Source organism: Gouania willdenowi, chromosome 21, assembly GCF_900634775.1.
Source record: "Gouania willdenowi chromosome 21, fGouWil2.1, whole genome shotgun sequence".
Taxonomy (NCBI): Eukaryota; Metazoa; Chordata; class Actinopteri; order Blenniiformes; family Gobiesocidae; genus Gouania; species Gouania willdenowi.
Window position 1 is genome coordinate 26,108,848 of NC_041064.1, and position 12,472 is coordinate 26,121,319.

Consider the following 12,472-nt stretch of genomic DNA (forward strand, 5'->3'; position numbering starts at 1 on the left):
TTTGAACTATGAATGCATTTTATATTCATTTTTATTTATTTTTTTGAGTATTGGTAATCTTGTTTTGTCTTTGGTCATGTTTGTTAGAAGGAAGTTTAACAAAAAACATGGATGATGGGAATAAAAATGGCATTTATGTTTTAAAACAAAAAGTATATCTTAAATAAGCATCATCCAATGACACTCTATCGGAGAAATTACATTTAGATAATCACAGCTATACTATTATTTGTTAAAAGCATACATCTATGTTGAAAACATCTATCTGTGTAACTCGCTGCAGTATTGAGTGTCCATGCAGAACCTACTTAGAACAAATCCCCTATTGTGATAAATGCCAACAATCCTCTGCCAATCTTATCCATTCATTTATTTTTTTTAATTCTGCCACAGAATTTTGTGACGACATAGAAGAGACTTATAAGTTATTAGGGTAAGAGAAAAACCTAACGCACTAGTATGTGAGCTGGAAGATAAAGGTATCATTTCTATTTGCTGATTCTTTTTATTCATTTATTTAATTTTGTGTTATTGTTGTTGATTATGCTTGAAAAATGATTTATTTCAAACCGTGTTATTGCTTGTGTTGTCTGATCAGTCTGTGGAAATATTATTTTTGTTAAAATGTATTTAAACAAATTCAGATAAAAACTAAATTATACATATATATATTAAATGTCACCACAATCAGAAAGAAATTACCATTTTCTTGCAGTCTTTAAAAAAAAAAAATTGAGCCAACGGCAAACAGGCAAACAAATAGAAACACAACTGAAATACCACACAGAATCACTCCAAAATTAATAGAACTCAAGTCAATAAATATTATTCTATTAGTTTGAATTTCCTTTTTAAAATCTTAAGATTTTCTAATTATTTACTAATTTCAAATTGGAAGCGACTTAATTGGATAATTTCATGAAACACAGCAAAATTATTTTTACGTCATGATTCCCCATAGTTTGAAAAACAGAAAAGATGTAAAACAATGTATACAGTTCATACAACGAGCTGTGAAACCCTAGTAATGATATTAAATAATCAGTCGATCATTTCGTCATGGGAGTCACATGACCTGTCAACTTGTTCACGTGGGCGGTGTTCGTCGTCGAGTCGTGGAGTCGTCGACCCTAAATTTGCTTGGTTAATCTGTAATTAATCATGGACCAAAGCGACCATCCGCACAGTATAGTTTGTATACTGTGTGGGGATGTATTCACACTTCCCGGTAAGTCGTTCTCGTAAGTCATTTTCTTGTTTAGCGACGATTTTGATAGCGCACATGGATTCACGTGTAGCTATCGCTTAAGCTAGGTTAGCCAATTGATAGGCGTATCCATGCGGTCATTAAGAGTCAATATTTTTATACAGTAAAGTTGTTTTAAATATTAAAAAAAATAAAGTTTTATGTGTTCATTGATGTACAAACTGAAAACGAAAGTTGCCAGTCATTTTTTATATTCTTGTTTCCGGGGAATGAAACTTTGAGATTCGACAACATGGAGGTTTTGCAGTTTATGCAAGAATACAATTAGTGGTTAAGTGTTTACGGGGTTTTTCTCTGTTAATTTGCTAGTTTGTTTCAGTGTTTAGTTTGAAACGTAGTTAGAATTTGTGCTGTCTGATCAGTAGGTGTTGAGCCAAAATCTGTGACCGATCAGATTCCGTGAAGGAAGTGTCTATTGCTACTGAAACGTATCAATAGCTGTATAATTATGGATACGTTTTCTGGACCTTTTCTACATGAGCGTAATGTGCCTGTATTTTCACGGTGTCAGAATGACCAAGAATTCTTAATTCTGCTGCCTGGTTTTGAATCCCGCTTTTGTCATATATTTTTTTATTTCAACATATTTAACACTGCAAATTCCAGTAGTGACAATTTTTTTTTTTTTTTTTTTCCATTTTAACGTATTATTTAATAGGGCAAATTCCACCTTTAAAAATATATATACTAAAAAAAAGAAACATTTTAGGGTATTTCCAGAGTTAGGGATAGGGTTAAGGCTTAAATAAAACTGATGAAACTATAGCTAGAAGGACACGGGTCTGACTGAACTACTGGCATGCGGCTTACTGCCAATGCGGACGCATGCTCACAGGAAGTGCCGGGACAATAGTCAGGATTGTCTGAGGTCTGGGTCCGGACCAATAGCAACAACCTATTTTATTTTCTAGGAATGTTGCCAAATGACTTTTTTGCTTGCCTCTTCTCGCTATCTTCTAAGCAGCGGTTCAGACGGACTTCAGAGTGAAAACAATGAAAAGTTCTTTCTAAGTGCAATTAGATGCCGTTGCTTCGTGCTGATATCTGCATTGACACCGGATGCACTACTACAAAAAACCCTAACTACGCGTCAGAACCATGAATTTAGCTTTAGTCTGTCAGCACACGTTTCACCGAGATCGATACCGATATCCCACACATGTACACACTAGGGGTGGGAACCTCTGGGTACCTTTTGATACACGATACACAGCTCACGATAATTATCTCACAATATGACGATACTGCGATTATCGATATATTGGTCAGAAATCAATCTATGATAAACTATGACATATAGGGATGTAACGATTAATCGTAAGGCAGTTAAAAAATTGATTCATAGGTATCACGGTTGATATCGATTTTCTGAAAATTGAATCGCAGTACTTTTTTTAAAAGTGTAGGCGGCGGGCGGAGTCTGCTTTACTTTCTTTCTGGCCGCCTTCTACTCTTAAATATGTTAATAAATGATTCATTACCCCTTTAGCACCGAAAGAATATCTGTAATATTACTTGAATCTCTGTAAAAGTCACGTTTTTCTATTAGCTCTGTCAGCTAGCATAGCTTCTCTTCTTCACTGCAAAATATACAGATACAAATATGAAGTAAATCAGTGCAATCACGGTTTTTTTTTTTTTTTTTTTTTTAAAGTCCAATTGTTAAGGCACAAAATACATTTTCAGTTGCACTTTTAAAAGAAAAAGAACTATTATGCAGTTTTGCATTGTTTATTATAGAACCAGAATTTAAATTAATAGGCTTCAGTTTCATTTGTATTATTCCTTTATTTATTTCATTCAAGATTTATTTTTAGTTAAATTGCATTGTTTTGAATAGTTTATCCAGGAATTCTTTTGACAATGAAAAATAAAAAGAAAATAATACAGTATTTTCTAGTTTTTTTCCCAAAAAAAAAATTTGTCTACAGTCCCATTTTGTAAAATAAATCGTGAGAGAATCGTATCGTGAACCCAGTATCGTGAATCGAATCGTATCGGGAGTTGAGTGAATCGTTACATCCCTAATGACATAACAAGAAAAAACAAGATTAAGTGAAAAAATAAATTTTTTATTTTATATCTCTGAAGGACAATAAATTGAAAGTGTCCTATGAACAGTGACAATAATTTAGTGCAACATTTCTGTAAATAAGTGTTAACATACCGCTGTAAATGAATAAGTATCTCCAATATTGCTTTTCTGAAAAAACATTTCTTATCAGTAACACCATTATAGTGCAATATTCCTGTAAACAAGATATTGGTTACTTCAACAAACAGTGATAACATTTCTGGAAGACTTTCCTGCACATTTTAGTGAAAAATCAGAATAGGTTTTGAAAATAATAAAATAAATCTTAAATAAAAAAAAAAAAAAGAAAATCAACATGCGCGTGCATATTGATAATTGATCGTGCGAAAAAAATCTTGCGATATATTGCCATATCGAAATATCGTCACACTCCTAGTACACACACATCAACACCTAATTGCAGAGACTATTTATGTTTCTGTAGTGGAACTAACATGGAAAGATATTCTGCTAAATTTTTTATTATGTCTGCTCGCTCGCAAATGCAGACATAAGAGAAAGCTGAAAATGATGTGACATCAGTAATCATTCCTTGTGAGAAATAAGAAAAACACTTCAACTTGCATTATGAACACGTCATATATATTCAAAACAATATACTTGCAGCCTTACCTACTGAAAACCGTTGCTACCTACTTATCTCAATACATTTGTATTTGAGTGGTAAAAACATTAGTACAAGTTCTAAGCATTCTTTGTCATACAGTAGCTATATAATGGGGAAAAAATCAAACGTTTGGAGACCGGTATGTTGGGTGAATAATTGTACTTTAAGAGTGTTGATTGCTTTGTTCTTAAGTTGATTTACCAGCACTCCTGCGGTTTGCTCCTACACATAAAATCACCCTAATCACGCCTGTCCACAGGTGATGAGGCATCTACATAAAGGATGTTTATGGGTTGTTCAAGGAAGCCTGTTATATCGGTTAATCAAATCGTTGGAAAGGTCAATATCCGGAACCTAATTTTGAAGTTGATCTCAGCTGATACCGATAACATGGCAATAATATTGTGCATCACCATTTGCAACACAAACGACCCAAATTAAATAACAATTGTATCTATTTAGAATCTGGATTGGAACAAAGCAAGGTGTGAATACAACCTAAAATTGGTCTTTGTGCAATAATAGTGTTTTCCAAACTTATTACGTTAGGCACTAGGGATGGGCGATATTGACAAAAAAAAATTTATCCCAATAATTTCTGGTAAAAAAAAAACTAAATAAAAATAAGAAAATTCACAACATAGTGTTAACAGGTTCCTTACAAACACAAATGAAGCTGAATACATCAACACTAGACACATTAAAAAAGGCGACAATAGCTGCTGACTCAAAGAGTTCATGAGCTGATATTTGTGCATGTGGATCACTATTAGTGTTATTGTATGCAATTCATTTATTTCCTCACTTGAAAAAAAAGCACATGAAAAGCACAAATGAATCCAATAGTGTTTTTACTGCTGATGAATCTTGTTTATTTCATATTAGATAATGAGTTACATAAAGTTATGGTAGATAATTAACTCTCTGATTTCCTTTAATTAAACCAGATCAAGCTGAGTTAATCATTCAGTATATTTAGGTGTAATAATCTCAATAGTTAGATTAGTTTAATGGGACAAGCTTTGTCTTGTGAACACAAGAAATATAATTTAAAAAAAATTGCATTTCAGAAGTTGGGACAGATGAATAGTGACATTAGTATTTACTAGTACAATGGCCCTCAGAAGTATGTATTCAAATAGTGGGAAGAGCTGAGGTAGAGTTGTCAATTATGGTAAAATGAGTATGTATTTGAAGGTTGGATGTACAAAGAGGTGTACATACTCTGTACTCTGTAGTGTTATAAAGGGGTTTATTTGTGGGTGCAAAGTAAAATAGCATGTGATTTCCCTGGTTTAATTTTATGGGACATGAACACATGATATATAGATAAAGGTTGCACCAATATTTGCTGGACTTGGGTAAATGGATAATAAATGTACCAGAGCATCTTTAGACCCTACCTCGGCCAAGAAAAACACAAAATTAATTACACACAGACATTTCATGTACATCCAACATACGACCATAGAGAAGAGACAGAAAACTGGTGGGTTTTACACTAAAGGTGCCCCTCTCCATTTATCTAGGCTTGAAACTGGCACACAGGAACACACTGAGTGAGTATATATGATATAAATATAAGAGTGAGAATATGAGAATATAATGGTAATAACATACAGTAATACAGTAGTAGTACACTTAAACAATAACAATAATAATAATATTAGCAATAACAAAACATAATGACAATCCAGTAACTATAATACAATAATAAACAACATAAAACAATGAGGTAACAGCAATAATAATACAGTGAGAATACCAGTAACTGTAAGATAAAAGAATAAAAAATAATAATAGAAGAATAGAAATAACAATAATACAGTACAATTAGGTAGAGATATATTAATAGTGAAAGTAGTAATAGTATTAATGTTATAATAGTAATAATAGCAATAACAATAATACAGTCGTAGTACAATGAGATAGGGAAATAATATTAATAGTGAAAGTAATATTATAATAATAATTATAACTTAATATTGACACTAAAACATTTCGCAAATATTTCTTGAGTCACTGTCAATCTTTTCTTCATACAAAACTACAGTACGCCAGTTAAGTCAACTATTCATCAGCATGTATGTCTATGCTGTACACTACCTCAACTAACAGAGAAAGTTTGTCACACCAGTGCCACCACTGGATAAGTTTGTGTGGAGCCCTGATAATAATAAATTTGTTGATATAATATTAATAATGAAAGTAGTAATAGTAATAAAAGTATTGTTATAAAGATATCAGTAGTATTAATTGCACTAACAAAATAATATATTAATACACTAAAAACAATATTAATAATAAACAGTATTAAATAATTATAAGGTAATATAATGATGAAATAGCAATGCTAATAATTAAGGATGAGCGATATTGACAAAAAAAAAAATTCCCGATAATTTCTGGTATTTATCACGATAACGATAAAAATAATGATAAATCAAAACTATTAAAAATAATAAAAATAAAATCATTTAGTGTAAACAGGTTTTTTACAAACACAAATAAATGTGAATACATCAACATTAGACACATTTAAAAAGGCTACAATAGCTGCTGACTCACAGAGTTCATGAGCTGATATATTATGGAATTTATTTATGCATGTGGGTCACTATTAGTTTTATTGTATGCAATTCATTTATTTCCTCACTTGAAATAAAATTATTTTCTAAAAAAAGCACAAATAACTCCATTAGTGTTTTTACTGCTGCTGAATCTTGGTTCATTTATCTGATAATGAGTTACATAAAGTTATGATTAATAAATAACTCTGATTTCCAGTGATTAAACCAGAGCATGCTGATAATTTAATCATTCAGTATATGTAGGTGTAATAATCTCAATAGTTACATTAGTCTAATGGGACCAGCTTTGTCTGTGAACACGTGAAATATAAGTAAAAAATATTGCGTTTCACAAATTGGGATCGATTAATACTAGGGATGTAACGATTAATCGTGAGGCAGTTAAAAATCGATTCATAGGTACCACGGTTCACATCGATGCTCTGAAAATTGAATCGCAGTACTTTTTTTAAACAGCAGAGGGCGCTATATATTAATCCTTCCAGAAGCGGACGTGACGGGCGGAATCTGCTACTATTTTCTTTCTGGCCGCCATTTACTGTTAAACATGCTCATAAATGATTCTTTACTCCTTCAGCACCGAAAGAATATCTGTAATATTACGTGAATATCTGTAAAAGTCAGGTTTTTCTATTAACTCTGTCTGCTAGCATAGCTTCTCTTCTTCACTGGTGGAATAACTGCATGCCAACCGACCACTGGGTTACCAGCGCCCTCTGCTGGTCTAAACAAATATCTGACGTAAATACAGTAAAATGACTGTTTTTTTTGTTTCGTTTTTAAAGTCCAATTGTTAAGGCACAAAATACATTTTCAGTTGCACTTTCAAAAAGAAAAAGAACTATTACTCAGTTTTGAATTGTTTATTATAGAACCAGAATTTAAATTAATAGGCTTCTTCATTTGTATTATTCCTTTATTTATTTCATTCAAGATTTATTTTTAGTTAACTTATTCAAAATGATGCAATTTATCAAGGGATTCTTTTGACAATGAAAAATAAAAGGAAAATAGTATAGTATTTTCCCCAAAAAAATAAAGGAATATTTTTCAGTCATTTGTCAACATTCCCATTTTGTAAAATAAATCGTGAGAAAATCGTATCGTGAACCCAGTATCGTGAATCGAATCGTATCGGGAGTTGAGTGAATCGTTACATCCCTAATTAATACTGACATTATTATTGATGCTAACATTTATTTCTCACAACGTGTGACAGGTTCAGTTTTTATCCTTCCTTAGTAAAGTGTTAAATCTGATCATAAACAAACCGATGGCTCTCTGTGGCTTTTTGACAGTAAGACTTGTTCTTTTTACTTGGTCTATTCCTTATATGGAGTGGTTAGCTTTAGTCTTAGCCCAGTCTGTGTGTCGGTGGGTTAGGTTAGCATAGTCGGCTGTAGTTGAGTTTCCAGTTCATAACCGTTGCTACAGGTTCATCTCTGTCCCCGTGTTTGTGGAACTTTGGGTGGATTTGATAAAGGAACTTGAATCGGTTCCCTTTGTTGGATGGTTGTCTGGTTTTAACCAGGTCCATGATACATCGCTGCACGGCAGCTTCTGGTAGCTGAGACGGGCACCTGACACACAGACAGATGGCGGTGTGTGCGGGGGGCGGTGGCGGTGCACGTCAGAGCTTCCGTAAACAACGTTTCGCTCCAGAGAATAAAAGTTGACATCAAACGGGCAGTTTTGGTCCGTGGAACACATTTTTTTGGGGGGCATTCTTAGCCCAGTGGTCCTCGCTAATTTCCGACATGGGAATTTATCGTTTATACCGTGGGATGACAAATTCTTACCGGTGAGAATGTTTTGGACGATAAATCATAAACGATAAAATATTGCACATTCCTACTGATACAATGAGAATACCAGTAACTATAAGATAAAAGAATAATAAAAAAAAGAATAATATAAGAATAGATTAAAGATTAAGATTAAATCGGGCTTTCGCCTTTAATTGGCCATGTAATGTTAGTACATTATTGGAATTTGTCTTCTGCACTTAACCCATCCCTGAGGAGCAGTCGGCAGCCATTTTGCGGCGCCTGGGGAGCAGTTCGGGGTTAAGGGACTTCCTCAACATCCCACAGTGACGGCCCCGGTGAGGCTTGAACCGGCAACCCTCCGATTACAAGCCCAGCGTCCTTAACCACTAGGCCACCACACCCCATAAAGTAGTAGCAATAACAATAATACAGTAGTAGTAAGATTAGATGACGATAATATCAATACTTAAAGTAGTTATAATAGTAATGGTTATAATAATAATAGCAATGACAAAATAATGAGAATCCAGTAACTATAAGATCAAATAATAATAAAAAATAATATGTAAGCACATCATTCCTCTCTCCGTCTACGTGTATAACCTCAAGCACCATGTGATTAGCTTTAGCCTAACTTTCTTAACTGTCGCCATTAAAGCGATTTGCATGTTTAAACGGACTTTGCGGGTTTTTCCGGAGATTCTCCCTGTGCGCTAAAGAACTTGACTGCTCCTGTGTGTGACGGTCTGCTATGGATTAGAAGCCTCACGTGCTTTTGTTTTGCTTACGTGGTGAAAATATGAGCGTTTATAATGCTGTGTTCACGGATAAACATGCATGTTAACTTACCAGAATAGTACGTCCACAAACAATAATCATAGTGGAGCTGTGTTGTAATCCCATCTGCTCACAAAAACGTTACATTGCTCTGTCTGAAGAAGCAGAATGTTTGTGATAGGGTCGGCTAATGACCGTCAGCACAGCCACCGCCCACAGTCATGAGACGAAGGAGGAAGTGAAGTCTGTGATCCGAGATTTAAAGGAAGTTTGGAATCACGGGAATAATATTGAATAACTATGAAATATTAACTTAAATGACTTTTAGCGGTACAAAAACTAATATTGATTTTTTTTTTAATTTATTTTTTTTTTTTTAACCGAAACAAACTGCGACACAGTGACATCATGAACCTGGAACCGGAAGTAGCGCACTCAATACTGCGCTCTTACCAAGGGAGCTGTAATCTTAAAATTAACGTTTTGACCGTATTGGTACACCGAATTACTCCAAAATAACAGATACACACACTTGGGGTATTTGGAAGCCGTTGACTAAGTTTCAGGTTGAACTCGCACCGTGTCGGCGAGATAATTGCTCCACACACACACATACACAAACACACACACAGACCTTTCTGTCTTTATAGTTTAGATGCTAACATTTCACACAGCGTGTAACATGTTAGCTTTTATCCTTCCATACAAGTGTTAAATCTTACCATAAACAAGGTTAGAAAGGCTAAGAAATCGAGATTAAATGCAGTTTAAAAAGGAGTCCAGCGCTCCTCAAAGCAGGTTATTTTATTTTTTCTGAGAGCTGACATCTTTTCCATGGAAATATATTCTATGAGGAGATTTTGCCATTGGTTTATGTTTAAGGATTTTTTATCTTTCCAATTCACTAATATTGTTTTTTTTTGCTATGGTGAGTGTCGCGAGGATGGATTGTGATTGGTTTACTGGAAGGTCAAGCTTCGTCAGGTCTCCTATCAGACATAGATCTGGAGAGAGAGGAATCCTTCAGTCCAAAATGGAGGACAGTTTTTTAGTAATTAGAGACCAAAACTGTTGAACTGGGGAACAGAGCCATAAGGCATGTAAATAAGAATCAATAGTTCCCTGGGTGCACTGAGAGCAGATGTCTTTTGGGGAGAAGCCCATTTTATAAATTTTCTGTTGGGTAATGTAAGATCTGTGGAGGACTTTGTATTGAATTAGCTGTAGGTTTGCCTTTTTTTGTCATCTTAAAAGTATTGAAACAAATTTCTGTCCAGAAATTGGTGTTAGTGGCGATTGAAAGTTCAGCCTCCCATTTAGTGATTGGTGATTAGAGTTGCTGTTCGAGAGTGCTTTGTATATTTTTGAGAGGTTTTTTTTTTTTTTATTTTGTTGAGATTTACTTCATATATATATATATATAGCCAGTTCTGGAGGTTGTAAGGTAATTGGATCTACAGAAATGTTTTTCTTGATTGTTTCTGTTACTTGTAAGTACTGTAAAAAATTACTTTTATTCATATTGGATGTTTGGGTTAGATTGTTATATGTTATGAGCTTGTTATTTTCAAAGAGGTCTTGGAGATGAGTGATTCCACTTTCTTCCCATTTCTTCAGATAGAGCAGTGTTTTTTTTTTTTTTAATTCTAAAGTTGGGGTTGTGCCAGATTGGGGACAAAATGCTAGTTTTTAATTGAATATTCGTAATGTCCAAAGCTTTCCACCACGCAGTCAGGGTGGAGGCAATCAGTGGGTTTTTAAAACAGTTGTGACATTTGAGGGTCGCAGTGATAAAAGGGAGATCAGAGAGTTTAATATGTTTGCAGTCTAGCTGTTCTATTTCTAGCCAGGTGTTGAAGTATTATTTTGGTTTTAGCCATTCTGTTAAGTATATATAATATTTGGTTTGCTAAGTAATAATGCATGAAGTTAGGGGCTTCTAAACCACCCTCGCTTTTATTTTTTTGGAGGGTTGAAAGACTTATTTTAGGTTTTTATTCCTCGCATAGAATTTTGTAATTGCAGTATCTAATCTTTGGAACCATTTCAGTGGGATCATAGAGAGCAGATTTTCATTTTAACTGCAGCTATTCTGCCAAGGAGTGAGATGAGGAGATTGTTCCATCTTCGCAGATCATCTGTGACTTTATCCAACAGCGGATCCACGTTCAGTTTAATTAATTAATTTAAGTTTGCTGATATATTTAAGCCTAGATATTTAATTGTATTTGTGGGGGAGGGGTATTGTGGGTTTTGGCTTACTGAGTTCCATGATTTTTTTGTTAAAGGGAGGATTGATGATTTTGACCAGTTAATGGAATAGTCTGAGAGTTTAAAGAAGCTGTTTATTAGTTTAAATACTTCTTCTAATGAGGATTGGGGTTCTTCCAAATAGAGTAATATATCATCCGCATAAAGATTTATTTTGTGTTCTGAGATGGATGAGTGGATTCCTTTAATAACAGAGTTTTGATGTACAGCTGCTGCTAGAAGATCAACAAATATTGCAAAAAGCAAAGGTGAGAGTGGGCAACCTTGTCTGGTTCCCCTCTGCAGTGTGAAGCTTTGGGATGCTATTTTGTTTGTGGTTACTGAGGCCTTAGGTTTAGTGTACAGGGTGGAGATCCATTGTATGAATGATTCTCCAAAGCCAAATTTGCCAAGGACAGCAAGGAGGAATGACCAGTTGACTCTATCAAATGCTTTTTCTGTGTCGAGTGACAAGATTGTTTTCTTTTTAGAGTTGTGTGCCATGTTGATCAAATTAAACAGTCTTCTAACATTGTCTGTGGAGTGTCTATTTTTAATGAATCCTGTCTGGTCTTGGTATATAATGGACCGTGCTACTTTCTCTAACCTGGAAGTGAGTGCTTTGGAAATAATTTTTAGGTCTGTGTTAATAAGTGAAATGGGACGATAACTTGAGGGTAACATGGGGTTTTTGTTTGGTTTAAGTAATAATTTAATGTTAGCTGTATTCATGTAACCTTTATTTTTAATTTCTGTTACTACTCTGAAAAAAAGTGGAGCCAGCATTGACCAGAAATGTTTTAAGAATTCGGCAGGGAACCCATCTGGACCTGGTGCTTTGCCTGTTGACATGCTATCCAAAGCATTTTGTCGTTCTTGTAAGGTTAATGGTGAGTCTAATGCTGCGTTCACACCAAACGCGGTTTCTGCGGGACTGTTCGCGTCTGTCGCGCGAAACCTTCCGCAGGATTCGCGGGATCAAAAAATGTTTCCCTATTCGCTTCATTCGTGTCTGAAGCGAAGCTCCGCCCACCAGACTCCCAAACGGCGACAACCAGGCTCTGTTTGTTTCCACCATCAACTATGGAGGACCTCCGTCAATTCACTGCTCCTAAC

At 34.6% G+C, this 12,472-nt stretch overlaps 1 protein-coding gene across 4 annotated transcripts in view; it reads left to right on the plus strand.

The window, feature by feature from the left end:
- Positions 1-1,082: 1,082 nt before the first annotated feature.
- The window catches only part of rnf17 (ring finger protein 17), a 57,287-nt gene continuing 45,897 nt past the window's right edge, over positions 1,083-12,472 (plus strand). For all 4 annotated transcript variants that reach the window (XM_028437003.1, XM_028437001.1, XM_028437002.1 and 1 more), the window contains exon 1: positions 1,083-1,228. In XM_028437003.1, coding sequence (XP_028292804.1) covers positions 1,162-1,228 — 67 coding nt within the window. In that variant the 5' untranslated portion in view covers positions 1,083-1,161. The remainder of the gene's footprint in view (positions 1,229-12,472) is intronic.